Source organism: Sturnus vulgaris, chromosome 6 (assembly GCF_052056855.1).
Source record: "Sturnus vulgaris isolate bStuVul1 chromosome 6, bStuVul1.hap1, whole genome shotgun sequence".
In the NCBI taxonomy this organism is placed as follows: domain Eukaryota; kingdom Metazoa; phylum Chordata; class Aves; order Passeriformes; family Sturnidae; genus Sturnus; species Sturnus vulgaris.
This window is the reverse complement of record NC_142248.1, coordinates 24,810,686-24,833,310: the sequence shown is the minus strand read 5'-3', so window position 1 is coordinate 24,833,310 and position 22,625 is coordinate 24,810,686. Positions and strand designations below refer to the sequence as shown.

At 35.4% G+C, this 22,625-nt stretch overlaps 1 protein-coding gene across 2 annotated transcripts in view; it reads left to right on the top strand.

Annotated features, from left to right (window-relative positions):
• The window catches only part of SEC23A (SEC23 homolog A, COPII component), a 28,519-nt gene extending 6,161 nt beyond the window's left edge, over window positions 1-22,358 (top strand). For both annotated transcript variants that reach the window (XM_014890629.2, XM_088167313.1), the window contains 16 exons: window positions 1,055-1,291; window positions 1,387-1,466; window positions 2,358-2,502; window positions 2,838-2,996; window positions 3,800-3,915; window positions 5,294-5,417; window positions 6,558-6,638; window positions 8,315-8,404; window positions 9,673-9,779; window positions 10,750-10,903; window positions 11,637-11,714; window positions 12,675-12,836; window positions 14,317-14,403; window positions 15,887-16,042; window positions 16,643-16,708; window positions 20,920-22,358. In XM_014890629.2, coding sequence (XP_014746115.1) covers window positions 1,055-1,291; window positions 1,387-1,466; window positions 2,358-2,502; window positions 2,838-2,996; window positions 3,800-3,915; window positions 5,294-5,417; window positions 6,558-6,638; window positions 8,315-8,404; window positions 9,673-9,779; window positions 10,750-10,903; window positions 11,637-11,714; window positions 12,675-12,836; window positions 14,317-14,403; window positions 15,887-16,042; window positions 16,643-16,708; window positions 20,920-21,009 — 1,932 coding nt within the window. In that variant the 3' untranslated portion in view covers window positions 21,010-22,358. The remainder of the gene's footprint in view (window positions 1-1,054; window positions 1,292-1,386; window positions 1,467-2,357; window positions 2,503-2,837; window positions 2,997-3,799; window positions 3,916-5,293; window positions 5,418-6,557; window positions 6,639-8,314; window positions 8,405-9,672; window positions 9,780-10,749; window positions 10,904-11,636; window positions 11,715-12,674; window positions 12,837-14,316; window positions 14,404-15,886; window positions 16,043-16,642; window positions 16,709-20,919) is intronic.
• Window positions 22,359-22,625: the final 267 nt, after the last annotated feature.

The window sequence follows — 22,625 nt, the reverse complement described above, 5'->3', positions numbered from 1 at the left end:
ATTGAATATTGATGTCATCAGTTGGAAAAGGAAAACATAAGAGCATTAGGATGGCTGATAAGTCTGGTTTATTAAAAAAAGGAGAGTTCTCCTCTAAAGGTGATATTTCTATTAGGTCTATTTCTTTACAACGAGTTTAATTTGTGTTTGTGTCAGGAGGCTGCTTACCTCTGTTTCTCACTGAAGTAATTTCAGTTCAGATTTGACTGTTCATTCACCTCTCATTAATTATTTGAATTCACGTTTTTATTTGAATGATGAATAGTTAGTTCTAGTGCTGTCTAGTTTAGAGACAGCATCTAATACATACTCAATTCAGGTATTTGAATTTTAATATTCATCCTTTTTCAGGATAGAGGTTACTTGAATAGAAATAAAAAATGGACCCAGATCTCTAAATTGCAGACATTTGCAACTGCAGATTTTTAACCTCCAAATTAATTTTTGAGGATTAAAATTTGTAAGACCTCAGTGAGGCAAATCATAATCTGAATCCTCACTGAAGTCTTACAAATTTTAATGAAAAGAAGAATGAATACTGAACAGAATCTGTAATTTTTGCCAACTCCTGTAATGCAAAGTATATGATATGTTTGCTCATAGTACAGCAAAATTAGTTTAGATAGAATAAAAAGTATTGATGACCTCTACAGTAATATTAGGAGGTGAAATGTTGTGGACTGTCATTAGGCTAGAATATTTTATAATTGTGAATAGCTTTATGACTATTATGTTCACTTGGAGCAATAAAAGCTCATTGTATATTAAAAGATGTATATAATTGGCTAATTCTTCAAAACTACCTGATATCCTGAGAGGATTTTTTCTTTTCTTCTGTAGTAAGCATTTTCTTTTTGTACAGAGTTGACTTTGGTAGGGGTTTTGTTCTGAATCCGGATTACTAATTGAGAAAGAGTTAAGTTAGATGGAACATTGCCTTTACTGGTATGATTAAAATTAAAACTTTCACAAGATGTAGCTTACTTGTTCATTTTTGATCCTTTAAATATTGCAAGACTTTTTTTTCTTACAATTCTAATTTTGTTTCTCAAAGCGTGGTCCTCAGATGCCATTGATATTTCTTTATGTTGTGGATACATGCATGGAAGATGAGGACTTGCAGGCTCTGAAGGAATCCATGCAAATGTCCCTTAGTCTCCTGCCACCAACGGCATTAGTAGGTCTCATTACCTTTGGCCGAATGGTGCAAGTTCATGAGCTTGGCTGTGAAGGAATTTCCAAAAGTTATGTCTTCAGAGGAACAAAGGACCTCTCTGCAAAACAGCTTCAGGTAAAGAACAGAAGCAAACAAAGAGAAATCCTTAAGGTGCTAATGATGAAGTAGTCTGTAAACAATTTTTATAATAAAATCTTATTTGACTACAGGAAATGCTGGGACTTACAAAAGTAGCTGTTGCACAAGTTGGTCGGGGTCCTCAAGCGCAGCAGCCACCACCTTCTAACAGGTAATCTACTTTAAATGTCTTAAACATGTATCTTGACTCCACTGATGTAGTGGAAAACCTAGGTTTTATGACCATTAAAACAGTAAACTGACAGCCAAACTTCTTGGTGAGGCACAAATTTACTAGTAGAATGTTCTTTCCTTCAGTTTGTACTGGGAAGAATTGACTCAGTGAGTAATAATAGTATTATCTGGATGATTTTTGGAAGTGCTCTGAGAGACATGTTATAGATACATAAATAATTATGATGCTTCTGTTGATTGGTGTGCTGGAAAGTGTTAATAGATGCTTTAGTGCCCCTTATGCGGATATCCAGTTGTGCCTTCTCTTTTTCTCCCTCTTCTATTCCTCTTCCCTCCCTTTTGGTCTCGCATTTGGAAATTGCAGGCTGGTGTTTGATTTTCCTGTGTAGTTCACTGTGACATAGAAGAAATTTATGAAATTTTAAAAATACACTTTTGCTGTCTCTGCCCTCCAAAAATTAGCTGTATATGTAGAATGCTTGTAGCAGCATGAAATTACCATGTTAATTTTTTCTCCTGATCTTTGCTTGTCACTGAAGTAAGGAAACGTGTTTCTTTTTGAAATTGATAGGTCATCACCTGTGCTGTTCTTTTGACTGGGTGGGGTTCTTTCTTGATAGTGGAGATATCTCAGAGTCTGCAGGTTTCAGTTTTGCAAGCTCTTGCTGAACTTCTTAACTTAAGCTGAGTGTGTATGTAGTAGCTCCAAACTGCTTTATTTTCATGAAGCAGAGACACTGGTCTGAATTCAGACCAGAATTTAGAGTTAGACATCTCAAATATATGTCTAATCTCTTGCTAGTGAGCAATTGATAAATGTTTTATTTAATGATTTAAATCTAAACTACTTCCATGTATTTGTTTCCAGGTTTTTGCAACCAGTGCAGAAGATTGATATGAATCTTACTGATCTTTTGGGTGAACTGCAACGGGATCCTTGGCCTGTTCCACAAGGAAAACGACCCTTACGGTCCTCTGGAGTGGCCCTATCTATAGCTGTTGGACTCCTTGAGGTAAAAGCTTTAACTACAGCTGTGCCAAATGTAGGTAGTTTTCATGCAGAAAAGCTGCCACAATCAATATGTAAAAACCTTACTAATAGATGTGTATTAGATTTGTAGGATGATTCTGATTGATACCATCCCTTACATGCATAGAATTCCGTAGACATTTGCATATTTTAACAAGGCTAAATTGAGAGTGAATTACTGGCAGATTTAACTTCTGGGACTGAAAAAATGCAGTTATTGTTACAGTCCTATCAGTGTGATAAATACTTACTTATCTATTTCTTTTGTTCAGTTTGTAGCAAAACCCAGTGGTTTTATTTGTCATTTATTTCCTGCAGTGCACTTTCCCTAATACTGGTGCACGCATCATGATGTTCATTGGAGGACCAGCTACGCAGGGCCCTGGCATGGTTGTAGGGGATGAATTGAAGTTACCAATAAGATCATGGCATGACATCGAAAAAGACAATGCAAAATATGTTAAAAAGGGTACTAAGGTAAGAGATGATCATGGGATTTCATACATGCTCCCAGTAAGTAAACATTTAAATTGCTGGGCACTGTAAGATGCTGTTAGTAACAGTAAATGTATGAAGAGGGTGGGAATTGGGTGGTTTTGTTTATCTGGCTCTGAATAGCAATATGTCTCAAGAATTTCTTCAGAAATTTCAGTATATTGAGTTAGGACTTGTCTAGCTCACGTTAAAGTTCTTTGGAGTGTTTCTCTGGTTTAATTCAGAAAAAATTTGTGTAACCAGATGGTGTATCTAGTGTTGTAAGGCTGGTGCTTCTAAGACAAGTGCTTAAAACTCTGTAGTTAGGGAAGGATTAGGCTGTAGAGTTTAGTAATTTCTAATTTAATTTAAAAATACATTTGGCTTGGTGAACAGCATCCAAAACCTGTTGAATTCATCTTGACTGATTATAATGGGAGCTCAAACAATTAGCTCAGTTGCAGGTACCTCTTATTGTAGGCACTTGAGATTAGAATAGTAATTTCAGTTCTGTGCTGGATCTAGTACTAAATGCAAAGTTTAAAAGAAAGAAGATCAAACTCATTTTCTAGTTTAAATAGCAACCACTGTTCTCTTTAGTGGGAGTCAGACTCAGCTGATCAGAAAAAAAAAAACCCAAGTATTGAAAATTCCAGTCTTATTAACTTTAGGAAAAATATACTTCTATGTGAATAGCATCTGAAAATGTTGTTTTAGAAAAAATTTGTGAGTTTAGGATGTAATGTGAAGACGAGGAGAGTTCATGTTGTAAATTGCTATGAACTGTATTTTCATCTTGGATTTAGCATTTTGAAGCCCTGGCCAATCGAGCTGCAACGAATGGTCATGTTATTGACATATATGCATGTGCATTGGATCAGACTGGTCTACTGGAGATGAAGTGTTGTCCCAACTACACTGGGTATGTGTCTATTTGTTTTTTAGCAGTGTATGAAGATGCAGTTAAAAATTGTTTAACAGGAAGCACTTGCAAAAAATGTTCTACTATTTAAAAAAACCACACTGATAAACTGTGATGGTTACATTTGCACTAGAATTTTGGAATAGCTTGGCCTCTGGCAGATTTGTCACCACAACTTTGGGTTTAGTCAGGAGTGGGTTTGCTGTTTTCTCTTAATGTGATCTTTTTGAGGCTTGAATAACATGGGTATCTTTTAAACGGACAATTTATCAGATACACTGTTGCTGTTTTCCATGTGTATCTGTGTAAGTGACAGGTTTCATTAAAACAAGAACCTGTCCTTATTTTTCTTGTTTTTAAGAGTGGTACAAAACCTTCTGTTATTTTTTACAGTCTTGTTTATGCCATTCTTTTATATATTGTTGCTTATAGGTTCAGCTAGTGCTTTAGATGACTATCAGGTACAGTTCTTGAGTTTCAGGGCAGTTTGGCCATGCTAATCACTGCTTCTCTTCAGAGCTGTGCATGTAGCCTTAACTTGGGAGCTTTCACTGTTCGGGATATTTATGTTTAAATTTGATCGTATCTGCATATTTGACACCTACTCCTTTTCCTGCATCAAACTCAAGTTGTGTTTTTGTTTATACTGTTTTGCTCTTTCTGTCTGCTCCTGTGACTCACCCTATTTCTGTCACCTTAAGGTATAGTTTGTTTATTTCTCCTACAGCTCTTCTATTTTGGTTTTGGTTACATTCTGCATACATGAAGGAATTTCTTATTGTATCAATGTTTATTTTCTTCCATTTTTGAGTATTCATCTGGAAACTTCTTTTGGGTGTAATGTTTGACCTATTTTTTACTAGAAGGTTTGAATTAACATTTTTGATGACTGAAAGTAGTATCTCCCATTACTATTTCCTAAAGGCAGGGTATGATATTTCATAACAAGTGACAGCAGTTGTCATCACGGAATATCCACGGAATGCTGCTAAGCATAAAAATGAATTATGCTTCTTGTGCATAGATTTAACCCTGAAATAACGAATGAACTATACAAAATACTATAGTTCTAATAAATATTAGAAATAAACTGACTTTGTATGATAGGATCTTGAGACATCCTTAGTGTTGAAAGTCCAGTACAATATTTTCCCAGTGAACAATTTTGTTACATAATGTAATGACCTTAAGATGCATAGGGCAAGAAGCTCACTTAAAACTTTCATCCTTAACATTGTAGCAAAATACTAATTTAACATTAGTCTATTTTAAGAAGGTAAAAATATGTCTCACAGTGAATTGTTTTTAGTTTTAGTCTTTAATAAGTATGAGCTTTATAAATAATCTTTTTTAACTCATGGGTTTTGTTATTGTCTAGAGGCTACATGGTCATGGGAGACTCTTTCAATACATCATTATTCAAGCAAACTTTTCAGAGAGTATTCACTAAAGATATGCAAGGACAATTTAAAATGGGATTTGGTGGCACATTAGAAATAAAGGTAAGCATATAAAAATGTAGTCTGTTAGTGAAACAATGGAATAGGATGGTTACAAACTGTGGAATCTTTGCCCTTTTAAGGAATTTTTAGGAACATGCTAAACATATGTATTAAGTTTGGCCTGTATAAAGCTGTCCATAGTCCTAGCTATCTTTCTGCAGTTCTGAGATTCTGTAAATGTGAGTTAGATATAATGATAGTTTCTTCTCACCTTGCATTCAGTGGCAGCTAAAAGAGAGACTAAAGCAAAATAAATGTTTCTATTAGAAACTCACAATGCTGGGAGCTTAGATTTTGGTATCAGTGGTTTCTTGGTTTTAGGTAGGTGAGTTTCTCTATGTAGTCGGGGACAAATTTTCTTTCATTTTCCATGCTTATCAGAATCCATTCTGGCATTTTAACAATGTTGCTTTTTACCTCCACCATTGTGAGAAACTTAGAGCTGAATATGCTGTAGGTTCAGGTGCTGCCTTCCTTGATGTTTCTTGAAAAATATTACAATCTCGTATTGTAGAAGAATATGAGACTATTTTCATTTTTGGTGAATTTGGTTAAATTTTTACTACTAGGACAAATAGTTGAACCTTCCATTTTTCATATACATGTTAATGTAAGTTATGTTGAAAGATCCCAGAAAATGTAAAAAGAGAGCCCCAGTTCTAGAGGGATGTACAGATCACTTCAAAGAGGAAAATGACTTTGGAAGAATGTAAATAACTGCATCTTGATTTTAGCTAAATACGTTTAGGACATAGAGTAAAAATTCCTTATCAGATGTGTGTAGGCTTATTTTATTAGTCTTCAATTTTAATATTACCTTTGAATATTTTAATCCTTTCATGAGAAAGGAAACATTACTCTGTATACTTTATAGGCTCCCATGTTTATAAATCAAGCAGCTTTTCTCCATGTTTTATGTTCATGCTGTTAAGATACACTAATTGGTATAGCAAACAATCATAATTAAGTGTAGAAACTGAGCATGTGAATAGTGTCTCTAAATGTATGAAGCATTATTATAACCCTTCCTAAAGGTATCAGTAACGTAATATGCCTTGAGGTTTTAATTATCTAATGATAAAATGAGACTGAATTCTTTAGCATGGCATGTTAATGTATATTTTTATTTGAAATACGAAGACTTCAAGAGAAGTAAAGATTTCTGGAGCGATTGGACCCTGTGTCTCTCTCAACTCCAAGGGACCTTGTGTCTCAGAAAATGTAAGTAAACTGCTGAAAATGAAGGTAATGTCCTACTGTGGAAAAACAAGATTTAAGATTACTGGATTTGAAGAGAGGCTAAAACTTCCACAAATGGAACAAAGTGTTCACTTTTTACTGATTTTAAAGTAAATATATGCAAGCTCACATTCATTACTAGGACAGATTCAATTGTATTAGACCTTGCAGATCCCTTGTTACTGATTTAGATTTGTCCATTTGCTTGCTTTAAAATTATTATGTAAAAGTTGTATGATGATGTAGCAGAAACTAAGTAGAAAGTGAGTTAGCATACTTTATTGTTAAAATCAGAGCTGTGTCCTTTTATCCAAAGTGAACCATAAAAATATGTTTTTTAAAAAGAATTGACAGAACAGGCGGACACGACTTTGGAAACATCCCTTTTATCTGAACTCTGTCTTCCCATTTCTGTAGGTGTTTCACCAAGTGCACATTTAATGAATTGATTGAAAGATCCAGCTATTGTAGGCTCCTGAAGTAACACCTTTAAATTATATTAGACTTAAATCATCACTTACTTTGTTATTAGATAATATTACTAACTTTTGATTACCAATGAAGAACCAATTCCTGCAAGTGACCAAAGTGTCTTTTTTTTTTTTTGAGGAAGTCTCACGTTCGTTCCTAACAATCTGCATAATAGAGCACTTCCCAGTATGAAAATGCTCACAAATGGCCCACTTTAATCAAGCCTTTTTATTTCTTAAATTTTCCGTGTATTTATGATTGTATCTTTGTGAATATAAAAATTTCAATATAACCAGCATTCTTCTTCTTGGTGATCTGGCACAGATTTTTCTCATTTCATTGCCTGAAGGGATTGTATATGTTATAATAAAAGTTTAAATCCCTACATCTCGTTATTTAAGCTACATTTCTATTTCATGGGAGGTAATAGGAAATTCAGTTGTGACATCGTCTGTTGCTTTGCAGTCATGTCATGTTTAATTTCTATTCCAAACCCCTTCTTGTTGAACTTATCTGAATCAAAATTTGAATATGAATGAGAGTGCATGCAGCTCATTTCAGTGGTAACTGGACAGTTCCTCTAGCCATAATACTTTCAAGTGAATACAGGCACAGTGACAATATTGCCAGCATAGTTTCCCTTAAATGTTTTCTTTGGTTTCCTTGTGTCCATTATGGATGATGGATTACTTTAATTGATTTTGCTGGATATTTATTGCTTTGATGCCAAAAAGGAAATGTCAGTTGAAATACATTGCTATCTGTGTACAGTTAACCTTGTTAGTTACTAGAGACTGTAATTAAGTAAAATATAGTGTGTAAGCTATTACATAAAGTTTCACTTCTGCACCTTACAGGAATTCCACTTGCATGTGCTTTTTGCCTCTGCTTAAGCAAAGTCTGGTACCTTTTCCTTTTTCTGACTTACTTTTAAGTCTTTTTTTAATGCCGGCGCCTGGTCTTTCTAATGTATTAGTTATTTAAAAACAACAGTCTCTTTTTTTGCATTATTCCTACATCCAGCACTGCAGTTGCTTTGCAGGAGTGTTTGTGTGAGAAGGTGACAGAGTGAGCAGGGAGAGAGCGTGAGAGTAGTTGCAAACAGTGACCTGTAATGGCTAGATGCTGTATTTCACAAACCAGGAAATGTTTCTGGTTTATAAAAGTATTACAAAATCTTTCTACAGGAAATTGGAACAGGAGGTACTTGTCAGTGGAAGATTTGTGGTCTTAATCCTACTACAACACTTGCACTTTACTTTGAGGTGGTAAACCAGGTAATGTCTACTAAATGCAGTAATCTTACTTTATATGACTGTTGACGCTTGTATTTTTGTGTGATTCCCCCAAGCACAGTAGTAGGGATAAAAATGATGTTGCCATTTTGTGTTGCCAAAGTTTAGAGGTGGATATAAACTGCTTAACAGTGGGCTAATCTTATATGTGATAATGAGCACTAAAGAACTGTGCAAATTTTGATTCAAGTTCATAATCTGTAACTCAGATTTTTTTCTTTCAGTTCCATAATCTGTAACTCATTTTTTTTCTTTCAGTGAATTCTTATTGAATGTATTTTAATTGCATTACATGAAAATGCTGTAATCTGTATATTTAAAAGTGCTTTTCAGTATTTCTCTGATGTTTTAGTTATAAGGTAATTTCTATATAGTGTTACATTTTAATTTATTGCCAGTATTTTCAAGCAAAGATTGGTTTCATTGAAATGCATGAAAAGCAAAATAGTCTAGTTTCCTGTTTCCCTGAGGCGTTACTAGAAAAGAGGATGAAAATAAGAGGAGCAAGTGTGGTACTTATTCTCATACCATTTCTTATTCCAAGAAGCAGCTCAGGAGCTGAACTGACTGTAGTTTCTATATATTTAGTATGCTGTATTTCATAGTTTGTTATCTATGCAAAGGTTTGAAAACTTGAACTTACCTTTGCCATGTTTTGATTTTACTTTTTGCATATTTATATTGGGTTCATTTTATTAGTGGCTCTAAAACTGGCCTAATTATAGTGTGTAATAGTTGATTTCAACTCTCCTTCTCTTTTGAATTCCTTATATAGTGTGTAAGCCTGTATTTTCATTGAGCAGAGTTTTGAAATTTCAGTTTACAACTGGATTCCAATCTTTGTTTTGACAGTGCTATTGGAGATCCATTGATAAGCATTTTAGGCTAGTATCAGTTTTCTTATCCTGTAATTCCAGTGAATCATATGATGTTCAAATGGAATGTGGTGAAACCAGGAATTGTAAGACCCCTTGGAAAATATTGTCTCTAAGGGCACGTATAGGGAGAGAGCACTAGTTGCTTTAAGAAAATCTGGTGAAGCCAGCAACTGCTCCTAACAACCCTTAACAATCTGATCCAAGTTGATTATCTGTGTTTGGTAAATGCACTCAACAAAAGCACCAGACAATGTATTAATATAATTAGGCATTGCAAAGAATGTTACGATTTTCTACTAATTACTTACACATTTTCAAATTATACTGTAAAATCTTGAGATTCTCTTTCATTTTTTTTTCTTCTGTACTTAGCACAATGCTCCTATTCCTCAAGGAGGACGTGGTGCAATCCAGTTTGTAACTCAGTACCAGCATTCCAGTGGACAGAGACGTATCAGAGTGACCACAGTTGCCAGAAAGTATGTTTTACTTGTCATAAAAATAATTCTGAAAAAGTCAGAGTCTATATATATATATGCCTTTTACTTTGTAGATTTTGTAAGCAGTCTCTTGTTTGAGACAGTTTCCTCTCTTGTTCTGTGGACTGTTTTTTCTCTGAAAGGTTACAGTGCCTATATAATGTTGTAGGACTGCTTTGAAGATAGCCAAGTGATTTTTAGACAAAGGAAAGCTTTGAGTGAAATTCTGTGGCTTAAACTGAGGATATGTTTGGAGTTAGGGAATGGCAAAAATCACTTCATAATTTAACTTGAGAATGCTAACTGCAGTTAAGAGTGTAAATACCTGGTATTCCGTATATAACTTATCTGCAGTTTCCTTGATTCAAAATGCTTCACAATTTTAGGAAATTATGTTTAATATTTTAAAGACATTTTTCAATGTCCAGTGACATTTATTTACTCTAAGCTGAAGGAGATCATTGCATGGTTAATTTGATGGAAAATTCAATTAATAGAAAAAAGCACTGCTCTAACTGTTGAAAAGACTATGTTGTTAACTTAATTAGTTGTATTAGTTGAATCCTGGTGACTGATGAAAGGTCTAATTAATAGTTTACTCTGTAAATTAAAAAAACTGGCAAAGTGCACAAGAAAATTGCATAAATGGGAATGTGTGATTCGATTCATAGATGTTTTTTTGTGTAGCATTAATTTTTTAAAATATATGGTAGCTGTTCTATTAGTAACATTATATTTAATTTCACTGGTTGCATGGCATCTTTACAAATAAGGAACATTTCCAATTAAAGAATGGTTAACTGGGAAGCTGCTCATTTAATCTCCCCAGAAGATTTTTTTGAAGCTTCAGCATGAGTTTGTTGAACTGCTAACTATTAAGCTTTCTTTGCCTTAATTTTGAAGGGATATTTTGAGGTTGGATTTTTTTTCCTTTCACTGTAATGCAAATCCTTGTATTTTTATTTTGCAGCTGGGCAGATGCACAGACCCAGATTCAGAACATTGCTGCATCTTTTGACCAGGAAGCTGCTGCAATTCTCATGGCTAGATTGGCAGTGTACAGGGCAGAGACAGAGGAGGGTCCTGATGTGCTGAGGTGGCTGGACAGACAGCTTATACGACTGGTAAAGTGAGCTGTATTGGAAGAGTCAGATGGCTTTCTTGTTTGCAGACACATAAGTGACTACTGTTCAGTCATAGTTTCTTTTAAAATAAAAGCAAAAAATTAACTGAATGCTTAATTTCCACATGAGGTTATACAGTATTAACTAAGATTTTCTATTTTAAATTAAAAAAAGAGCAGGTGTATTTTCAGTTGATTCATTAATGTTTCCTCAGCACATGATAATTGCCAGGAATTAAGAGAAATTTTAGCATGTGATTAGCAGAAATCAAAGTTTTCTACACTTTCTGCTGTCTATAATGATATTATAGAGTAAATATTTTTGAAAAAAGGAAAGGAGGCAAAGTTTCTAGAAAACTGTATTTTTTTTTTTACTTTCAAAAGTTCAATTTTCTGTTTGGGTTTTTTTTTTAAATGTATTTTAATTTTTATTTGTAATTAATTAGTTGCTAATAATTTAAATTTAAACAATTTCTTCTGGGCTGTGTAATCATCTAAGTCTGAGTAGTGATTTTAGAGGGGATAACAACCAACACACAAAGTTCTTAAAGCCTCATATGCAAGAAAATCACTGCTTGTTGAAAAGAGAATTTGTGTCAGTGTTTTTGCTAATTGTCTGTTTGTTTACAAAGTTGCAAGCACAAGTCATGTGCCTGCTAAAACCAAACTTACAGCAATGGCATGACCGTGCAAGTGTATTTCTTCATATAGATTTTCTTTCTCATTTACTCCAGTGTCAGAAATTTGGAGAATATCACAAGGATGATCCAAGCTCTTTCAGATTTTCAGAAACATTTTCACTTTATCCACAGGTGAGTTTGTCTATAGGAAGGTTTGTCTGTAGTGATAGAAGAGACTGCTCAGTGAAGAAAGAGTCCTTGTAGCACTGAGTACAATAAGGCATATCAGGATGAACAGACCCTCTGCCCCCAACTACTCTGGCATGCAACGTTGGGAAAATCACTTCTGTTGTCCGTGCTGCTGTGTCCCCTTTTGTCCTCTGCCCTTACAGTTAAATGTCTAACTATGTATATTTTTGTTTTTCCTACAATGAAATCCTTATCTCATCTGAATTTGTAGTTCATCTAGTGACATTTTTTAAAGGGGTATTCTGATGAAGAAACTCAGAAACCATAAGAAAATTAATGGGTTTGCTTTCTTGTTTTTCTCCTATATGACTTATGATGCTAACCAGAAAAGAGACATTTCTCTATGAACTTGACCTTAACTGTATTAAACTTTGAATAGTTTCTTTGCTAATAATCCATTCTGATAAATATCTCCCTTCTATTATCTCCAGATACTTCACTTTTGGACTCTTCATACACTTCCATGATATTTCTGCTTCAGTTACCTACTCTGTAGATGTTAAGTGTTGTCTAGAGATTGAATCAGCATGTGGAGAATTTGTTTCAGTAGTGAAAGCATATGCTTTTACTGGCAAAGTTTGACCTTGCTGTGGTTAATGTTCCTTTTTCTGTTCACATGCTATAACTTAATTGTAGAACAGCAGCCTCCCTCACAGTAACAGTAGCACTTAGAGTAAAGGATGGATTTCAAAGCTGCTTTGTAGGTTTACCCATTCTGATACCTCTCTTACTGTCGTGGGAGTGTGTAAAAACTAGCAAAGCTGTATATATAAATTCAAAATGTTAAGGGACTTGGAATTTGGTTTTGTTGTGGCACTGGTCTCATGTAGTTTGTGGAAAATATTTTTCTACTTGTACAGCTATCCTTTTTATCTGTTCAAAACAGTGGTCCTTCTTTTGCAGTTCATGTTTCACTTGAGAAGATCTCCTTTCTTGCAAGTTTTTAACAACAGTCCGGACGAGAGCTCCTACTATCGTCATCACTTTATGCGTCAGGATCTAACCCAGTCGCTTATCATGGTGCAGCCAATTCTTTATGCCTACTCTTTCAATGGACCTCCAGAGGTATCAGTAGAATAACTCCATAGTGGGTTAAAAGGTGCTTTGTTCAGAAAGAGGTGATTGCTGTCTTCACTGTTACAAAATGTGTTGGTTTAAAATTTACTGTATGAGGAAGAACATTCATTTAATTTAAAACAGCTATGAACAAGGCATATCATAGAATTCTGATGTAGCAGTCTTGAGAACAAAAGTTGCTTTGTAAAGAGGTTATGTTTTAAACTCAAAGATGGTACTTTTTTGTTAGTTTTTAAGAGCTTTTTTTAGTTTTATGGAGCCAGAATGTAAACATAAACAAAAGTGGTTTTATATAAAAATGTACTTTCACTGTTGCCTGAAAGAAAAGTTGAGTTTTTTTTTAGTGTAAAAAATTTCCTTTATTTTACTGCCTTAATCTAAAGCTTCTAATTTTAGTATGGTTCCCATTATGTGTAGATTTAATACAGAACCTTCCAGCTGACCTTGTTGTGGCACATTATGTTTAAACCTAAAATAAAAAGCTAGTCTTCCAAGAAGCTTCAATGACACTTCTTTGTGTCATCAGATGACAAAAGTAGTCTGTTACATAAAAGAGTGTGAGGCAATGAAAACAAATATAGTAGTCAAGGATCTTGGCAGGTTGAATTTTGAACTTTTTTTAGGATGGTGGGGTTTTTTTTTAGACTATTCATGAAGATATATAAAAAAAAAAGACTTTTAGAAGTAGAGTTTAAATGAAAGTAATAAGGTGGTTTGTGAAGAGCAGCTTGAAAGTGTAATATCACTCTCCCATGTATGAAAACCAAGTAGTGCCATTGGTGATTGAAGGAGAAATATGATTAAACAGGAGGTGATGTTTCAGTGTAGAATGAATAATAATATTTTTTCTTGATTCTTGGAATAGCTAATATTTTTGTTATCTCTAGTAATACTAGTTAAATCATACAGCACCAATACAGTATCATTACTCTTAAAAAGGTGATTTAAAACCTTAAATCTTACCTTAAATCTTAAATTAGATTTAATAAATCATGAGTATTTACTATATACAGTATTGGGGGATATATGTGCACAGTAATAATATGCTGCAAGAACAAGACAAAAAAACCCAAAAAAACACAAACAACCCACAAACCCCAAATCTTACACTTGAATAACTGCTGAATCCTTATGCATTGAAATGCCGTTCAAATTACTGGCATTCAATGGGTAAATGCAGAGGTACATGAAAGACTAGTAAAGTGCATAATAATGAAAGGGGTTTCAGCTCTTGAATACATTTTTTATTACTTTCATGAAGTTTTAGATATAGAATCAGGCAGGATAACGTCAGAATGAAATTGTGTGGGTTGCAGATGTGTAACATGAAAAGGAGCAAATACAGAGCTTTAGTAAGTGATTGAAAAAGTTCCTAAGATTCAGTTACTGATTAAAATATCTGGCAGTGCCATCTGATTGCTCAGTTCTGCATCAGTTGATGATTTTTAAATTTATTTTTAAATCTTAGCCTGTTCTTCTGGATAGCAGCAGCATCTTGCCAGATCGCATTCTCCTTATGGACACCTTTTTCCAAATTCTTATTTATCATGGAGAGGTAAGAGCTGTCATTTCTTACACAATTACTCTTTTTCTGTAGGAGTGCTACATTATGGAAATCACTGGGACTTAGGCTCCAGTTCTCATGCACCTCAGTGCTTGACCTTCTCATGTGCATGGCTAACAGCAGTGTCCTAGTTTGTGTTTGGTAGTTTAACATGTCTGTATGCAGATACCTGATGTGACTTGACGTTTTGGTTCTGGTTCTTATGATGAGTTTGAGATGAATTAGCTTCAATATGCAGAACATTTTTTTAGATCAGTATTTTTCCTACTTTAGACAGTGTTATACCCTGCCTCTCCCTCCTCCCCACTTTTCACTCATTTATTTTAGTCCTTTAAATTGGTTCTTCAGGGATGGGTAGTCAGAACACCAAGTTTTATAGTTACCCTTTGTCTGTACTGTCCTGGAGGAATGGAACTGCTCCTGGCAATTTGGTAGATAGATGTTCCTTAGTAATAAAATTAAAGTGCTTGTGACTTGCTACTGCTCTGCCTCCCTGGAGGAATTGAGCTGCTGCTTTTTACCACTTTACAACTGTAAATAGTTCATAGCTGAGAATTTGAAAAATATTGTTCTGGATCATGTCCTTGTAGCTGCACTGATAAAAATATTTACTAAACTTCAACACTTCTTAGGTACAGAATGTTATCTCTTTTTTGTAAGGTGCTACTAGTAAGCAGCAGTGATGGGCTGCTCCCCGAGGGAAGGGGAGCAGGGAGCTGAGCATCACTGCAAGGCAGATAGGGTCTTGTCACTGAGGACCTGACCCCACTGTACCTGAGCAAGGCAAGCAGAGCAGTTGTGGGCAGTATCCAGACTCAGCCTTCAGTCCAGACCACCAGACAAGTTGATGGGGATGAGGCAGCTCCAAGTTCTGGTGATGAAGTCAAGTCCCTGAGTGGGGGTCCAGATCAGTAGGTACATGGCCTGGTACAGGCATGTAGCTCAGACAGAGCCAGAAATGAGACCCTCAGTTTAAAAGCAGCTGCCACCAGAGGAGAGAGGAGCCTCTGCTGAGGGTACCTCCAGGTCTTTCCTAACAACTGCCTGTACCAGTGAGCTGACCTTGAGCAGCCAGCTTCAGTCTTAGAGGGTGGGGAGATTGTGCTACAGGCACAAAGATATCAGTATAAATACTTATTTCTTATATGTCATAGACAGGCATATTAGAGAAGCATAAATAATATCTTTGACCTCCTCCAAACAAATTATTTGGCATGTAAAAGGTGACAAAAGCTGACAAAAAAAAAGGAAATGCAAATGGACCACAAATTATAAGAGTTTGAAAAAAACCCATCTAGTAGCATGTTACTTCCACATCTTGGTTTTTAAAATTAACTTGCATACTATAGGGCATGAAGGCATGAGTGACAGAAAAGAGGTCAGCAATGGCACATTATCCTCTGAAAAGACCGGTGTATCCTCTCAGAAAGTTTGGTGAATCAGTCTTAAACTTCTTTCTTTCCCCTGTCCCCAGACCATAGCGCAGTGGCGTAAGTCAGGGTACCAGGATATGCCAGAATATGAAAATTTCCACCACTTGCTACAAGCTCCAATAGACGATGCCCAAGAAATTCTCCATTCCAGATTTCCAATGCCCAGATACATTGATACAGAGCATGGAGGAAGCCAGGTATGGTGAAGTGTATATTGTACAATCTTGGGAATGATGTGTTAGTAATATTGTGATATATTTTTAGTAGTAAACAAACATTCCTCTGCTAAAATATACATAAATTGCAAAGCAATTTTTTGAATCCTAAAGCTTTTACAGAGCAAGATATTAATAGTAGCTTTCTTCCTAATCTATGAATCCTACTATTTATTATTATTATTTTAATCAAACTGACCTGTACTCTCAGATTCTTTGTGTAAGGTGGGTAGGGCAGAAAAGACAGTACTTATCTGTGTCTCTGAGCCAGTACCAGAATTACTATTTGTGTTATTTCTTAAAAACTTACTAATTAATGTCTTGTTGATACACATCATCACATTTGCTTTGCAAGTGCTTGAAAAAGACAAAAGCTTACTTTCAGCTGCATCAGAAAGTTGTTACAGTTCATTATAACTGTGGAATCAGTGAGTGACTTTATTTGCAGAGGTGCTGTTTGCAGTGTCTGAATCTCCAGGTAATAGAAATGACATATTTCATACGTATGCAACTTTTTTCTGAGTGCAGGAAAATTCTGTTTGAGAAGATCAATTTATTGTCTTTGTTTTATTTTTTTCAAAGGCTCGTTTCCTGCTTTCAAAAGTCAATCCCTCTCAGACTCATAACAATATGTATGCATGGGGACAGGTGAGTATGAATTTGCTGATGAGGTTTGTACACATGATTTTTTTCCGCCCTGTTTCTGAAGGCAAGTGACACATTGTGTAATAATAATAAGTAATAATGCAAGGTTTTTGAAACTGAACAAGAAATGCAGTTTTGGTCTGATGTTACCAAAATTACAAAAGTTAGGAAAAATGGGCTTCATTTCTTCAGACAGAGATGATCTGGTTTATTATTTTAAGCTTCTGTTAGGCTGCTTTCATGTCTATCCCACTTTCTTAGTGTTGTCTTAAGACTATGGGTTTGATGCTTGCCTGATGGAGCACCTCCAAGGACTTTCATTGAAACAGTTTTGTGAAGTCAAAACCAGATATTTTATTGAGGCAGATAAAAAGATTTGGAAGTCACTGATAAGTGCACTTAGTGCCTTAGTACTAAATATTCTAAGGCTAGACAATGATTGATAAGTTAAGTTTACAATTTACAATTGATTAAACTTAACTTCACCAGTAATTAAGTTTAGTTTCATTCTGCTAAGTAGCAGATCTTGCCAAAGAGTGTTCCTGCTTTGGAGGGAGAGAGGAGCAAACAAACTTACCAGCCTATCTGAAAGGTAGAATCACATTCTTGTCCACACCACGGTGAATTTAAAATCCCAATTTTATACCTGCTGTAGTCAAATAGGATTGGTTCCCTGTTACTGCTGTGAAAGATACAAGAAGGACAGCCACTTTATAATTTTCGTATGGTGGATGTGTTTTTTCATATATAAATTAGTGACAATGAGGACTTAGGCAGCTTTGATCAGGCTGAGCTGTCTTGTGAATGAAAATGTGCATATATTGCTCAAGGGCAGAATAGAACTGTAACACTTCAGTATCGCTTCTCCAACCTGGCTGAGCCATTAGTAAGGCTGCTTGACCTTCTCCTGGTGGCCTCCTCTTCAAGTCAGCATCTTGCAGCCTTGTTTTGTTATCTTCTTGTCCATCTGTATCACAGGGCTTTAGATCTCATCCCTATAAATACCTTCAAAATACTGGAAATGAGAGTGCTTTCCTCACGTAAAATCTAAGGGACTTTTTTGCAATAGGGGAAATAAGTTTTGAAGGTGGTTATATGCAAGAACTGGAAAATATACCAGTGCTGCCAGTGTACTGACATTCTCCAGAATTTCTGTGGCCTGGTTGACCAGGAATCAGTTTTCAAATCTTGTCTTTAGGAAGGAAGTCATGTTCAGAAGTAAAACATTCTGTAGCAGCTTGCATTCTTGAATGCTGCATCTCTGTTCCACATTCTCCTCCCATATTCAGCTTCTATAGTGAGTAAGTGCTAGTGCAGTGCCATCTTCTCAGGCAAATGTAATGGCATCAGATATTTGAAGCTACACATTAACTGTGCTCTTAGAGTATTTTGCTGAACGGTGTACAGTGTTGAAGTCATGAGTGAGAAAGCTCTGCAGCAATTTAATGGCAGTCATCTTTGTCAAGTAAGTTTCATCAGGCTACGTTTCCCTAAGGATGAATTGGTTCTAATGAAGCTTCTGGCAGTGAACAGCACTGAGGTCCAGAGTGAAAATACCTGAAAATTCTGGACTGAGTCAGGTCCAGCACAATTTGAACACAAATCCCAAATTCTTTTGCTTCTAAAATTGGTAATCAAACCAGCAGTTCTTTAGTGCTTCTCTTCATCATGTTTCCCCTCAACATATGCACAAATAAATTTAGAAAGTGTTATTTTTAATCTAAACATTATCTGGAATTTTTTTGAGTTTTCACATTTCCAGCAGTACAGAACAACTGTTTTCTGCTTGTTTAATTAATAATCACATTTGATTCCAAATGTAAATACAAAAAAATTCTTAACTGATCTGTAAGATAGTTTTTCATGCTGGACAGGAGAGACTCTAATACAACTTGGAAAATATAGCTGCCTTTTTAATGCTGAAAAGAATTCAGTTCTAGGGTAACATAAGAATTAACCTCCACACGGCCACCGCAGTGTGTGTGCTCAAGATAATATGCTCTTGTATTTGCAGGATTTTTGTGAAAAAAGTTAAATCAAGGACTAATTATGAAATGAGAAATGTTATATCTGGGAGAAATGTAAAACTGATTTGGATCTTGCTCTTTTTTTCTCACAACCTTCCTGGATTGTTTCATATTTTATTTTGTGCACAACTGAAAGTCCACATTGACCTGAAGAGGGCACCCACACACCACTGAAAATATGTTTCAGGAGGTGACGAATTGCCTGGTTTGATTATTAATATTCTAAGTAAAGATTTTCTTTAAACTTTAGCAGGCAGGTGCCTTAATAGTATAGAAAGCATTTTCAGTAAATAGCGATGAACTTTTTGTGCATCTATATTACATGGTTGGTGTTTGAAGATGCAGGTGAAATTTTCAAAAAAGACCTGTGACTGCTGATTGACAGCTGCTGAACATGAGCCAATGTGTGTGCCCAGGTGGCCAAGAAGGCCAATGGCACTTTGGCTTGGATCAAGAATATTGTGTCCAGCAAGACTAGGGAAGGGATCATCCTCCTGTACTTAGCACTGGTGAGGCCACATCTTGAGTCCTGTGTACAGTTTTGGGCCCTTCACTGCAAAGAGGACATCGAGGTGCTGGCATGTGCCAAGGAAAGGGAAATGGAGCTGGTGAGGGCTCTGGAGCACAAGTCCTGTGAAGAGTGGCTGAGGGAGCTGGGGATGCTTAGTCTGGAGAAGAAGAGGTTCAGGGGAAACTTTATCACTCTCTACAACTGCCTGGAAGGAGCCAGGTAGGAGTTGGTCTCTTCTCAAAAGTAACAAGCAATAGGAAAAGTAAAAATGACCTCAAGATGGAAAAGGACATTTAGATTGGATATCAGAAAAATTTCTTCATAGGGAAGGTTGTCAAGCATTGGAATGGGCTGCCCCAGGAAGTGGTAGAGTCACCATCCCTGGAGGTATTTAAGAAATGTGTAGATGTGGCACTTAGGGACATGGTTTAGTGGATTTGACAGTGCTGGGTTAATGGTTGGACTCAATGACCTTAGAGGTCTTTTCTATGTAAATAATTCTATGATTCTTAAATAAGAGAGCTTAGACTTAGCATTTGACAGGCTTGGAAGTAGAGTGTCCTTTAATCTCTTTTTGCTGTCATCAGGTGATAGCTAATTTAATGTGCCTTCCCTGAGAGTGGTTGTGTGCTATAGTGATCCAAGAAATCTTGCTACACTTGGATTTCTTTTGGTCATTAACTCAGATCTGTTTCTGGCCAGTTCTCAGAAAACAGCACGATTTCTGAGCATCCTCGTTAGGACTTTTATGTCTGTATCTTGGAAGAGTTTACAAGTGTCCTGACAGCTCTGGTTTTATTTAGAAATATTGATGATTAGTACCTTGGAAAGGTTGCATTGTTGAGATGTACAGGAATTCTTCCTATATCTGTAAATAGAAATAGTGGTAGACTGGTCTCAAAAGACTTAAGGGAGTTACTGTGTAATATTTGCGGTGTTGCTAACTACTGGTTTATTTTGACTGTAAATTTGTTTAAAAATAGTAATTCAGATGACTATTTTGAACTTCTTGGATTTGCAAAATTGCAAGAATCCACCCAAAATGTTTTTTCAATTCTTTTGTGATCTGATTGCTCATGACTTTCAGATGCTTTTGGTCTTTGAGGTGGTACAGAGCCACAGGAAAGAATAGGCCCATGTCTCTTCGGGAAAGCTGGATGATGTTGACTTGGTGTCAAATCAGACCGTCAGGGGATTTGTTTCCTCCTTTCACCATTTTGATATGTCTGAGCTTCACTGATACATACTGATTTGTTGGTTGTGTCATTTGCATATTACTGTTTCTCTTGCTTTTGCTTTACTAAGGTAGGAATGATGTAGGATCTATGTTGTGGAAATTTTATTTACATTTAAAAGTTTATAAGTTAATATTTAGCACCTGTCAAAAACTCTCGAGTTTTGTATTTAAAGAGCTTGCTATAGAGCAAGTCATTGCTGTATGTGTTAATATGGAAGAGAATGTACTTGTGGTTTATGCTTGGATTCATGTAAATGTATGAAAATTTATGTAAATGTACAGTCTGCTGGGGTTTTTTGTCACAGAATTTCAGCAATGATGCGCTTCTAAGATCTTGCTAAATTTGTAAAATGTTTATTCAATGGACCATATTGTGTTGTAAAATGGTTTTTCTTCACAATGTGTACAATCAGTTCTCCTTTTTTTCTTTATTTCATAGGAGTCTGGAGCCCCCATTCTTACTGATGATGTCAGCTTACAAGTATTTATGGATCATCTGAAGAAACTCGCTGTCTCTAGTGCTGCCTGAAATTCTGCAGTGCATTGGAGGCACAGACAAACTGCAGCCATATTCCAGCTTTTTTTTCCTTTATCCTTTTCCATGTCTCTCTTGACAGAATGCTCTGATATGCACAAGCTGCCTGACTTGATGTAAAGCAGTGTTGTCTCAAAGAAAAGCTTTGTTATCAGCAGATGTTTTTAATGTGAACTGCAGTTTGAAAAAATTACAGGTAGTAGATTAAGTTATAAGCAGAGGAAAAAGAACAGTCATTTTGATTACTGTGATACTATAATTACTTTGAGATCATTTGTAACAACTTTGAGATGTGATTTCAGTTGCTTATTTAAATGGTTGGAGTTGATTATGCTCTGCAGTACAAAGGCCCTTTGAACAATAAAGGAAATCTTTGGTGATGTCTGGCTTTCCAGACTGCCATGTGATTACTTTTGTTCACTCAATCTGAGCCTGAAGTGAACAAAGCAACAACAAAAAGCATATGAGAGTAGTATTAACTCAGTCTTCTGATTTAGACTGATGAACTTCTGTTTCCTGCAGAGATATTACTGTTCATGAATTTTTTATTTTAGGGGTGTTTAATTGCAAGTATTTCTTCCCTTTTACCCTATTTGATTCCTTGGGAACAGAGTTTTTCTTTATTTCAACCTAGAGAATTTGAACTAAAAACATATAAAATCTACTGTTGCACAAAATTGAAATCCACATGTGTTTTGACCAAAGTATCTATTATCAAACACAGTAACAGGTGAATATGCTCAAAAGTTAACCCTTTCAGCTTGAGCTAAGAAGAAATCCTACACTACCAAAACAAACTAAGTGAACGAGCTTGATTTTTATCTTGGTGAGTATAGTTAAAAATAAAATTTACCATTTTTATTTCCTTATAATGTTATTACACTAATGCATGACTCTGCACATCTGCTTTTTGTTTCTGCATCCTTTTTGTTATGAATTCAACAGGTTATAGTTCTTGTTGAAACAGTATTACATAGAATATGATGTAATTAATTTGATATTTAGTTCATACTTGATTTTTTTTGGAGTGGATAAATTAGTAGGTTTTCCCATTTACTTGTTGAAGTTTACACATGAAACAGATGTTTACATAGGTAATAAAATATTTTGACAAGCAAAGATGTGAAGTGTGGTAGTGGGCAAAAAAAAAAGTGCCAAGTCTAAAGGAATAGAGAGTTCATAGGAAATTCAGTTGTTTATTGGTGTGATAAATATGAGGGTGGTTTTTCTGTTTTCTGTAAATTCTTAAAAACATCGTTAAATAATTTGCTCTCCATTTCTTTGATCTGAACGAGATGAGCTCCTTCTGCCTCAATACAAATAAAATACACGTTTTTCTCTCACTTTTTGTATTTATTGTGCTGGTTTCTGTCAGTTCTTGAAGTGTGGAAATAAAGGTAGTAGTGAAAAAATTTAGAATAACTTACCTTTTTTTTTTGTTCATGTAATAATAGGTATCCAGGTAATTTAACTTCCCAAGGTACTGAATGATTTATGTTAGTGGCATTTTAGAAGATGAGAATTTAGTAGCCTTTTTGACTTTCTTTTGTTGTAGCTAATAAATTGCCTTTTTTTTTTTATGTAACACTAAATATGTCCAGTTTATTTGA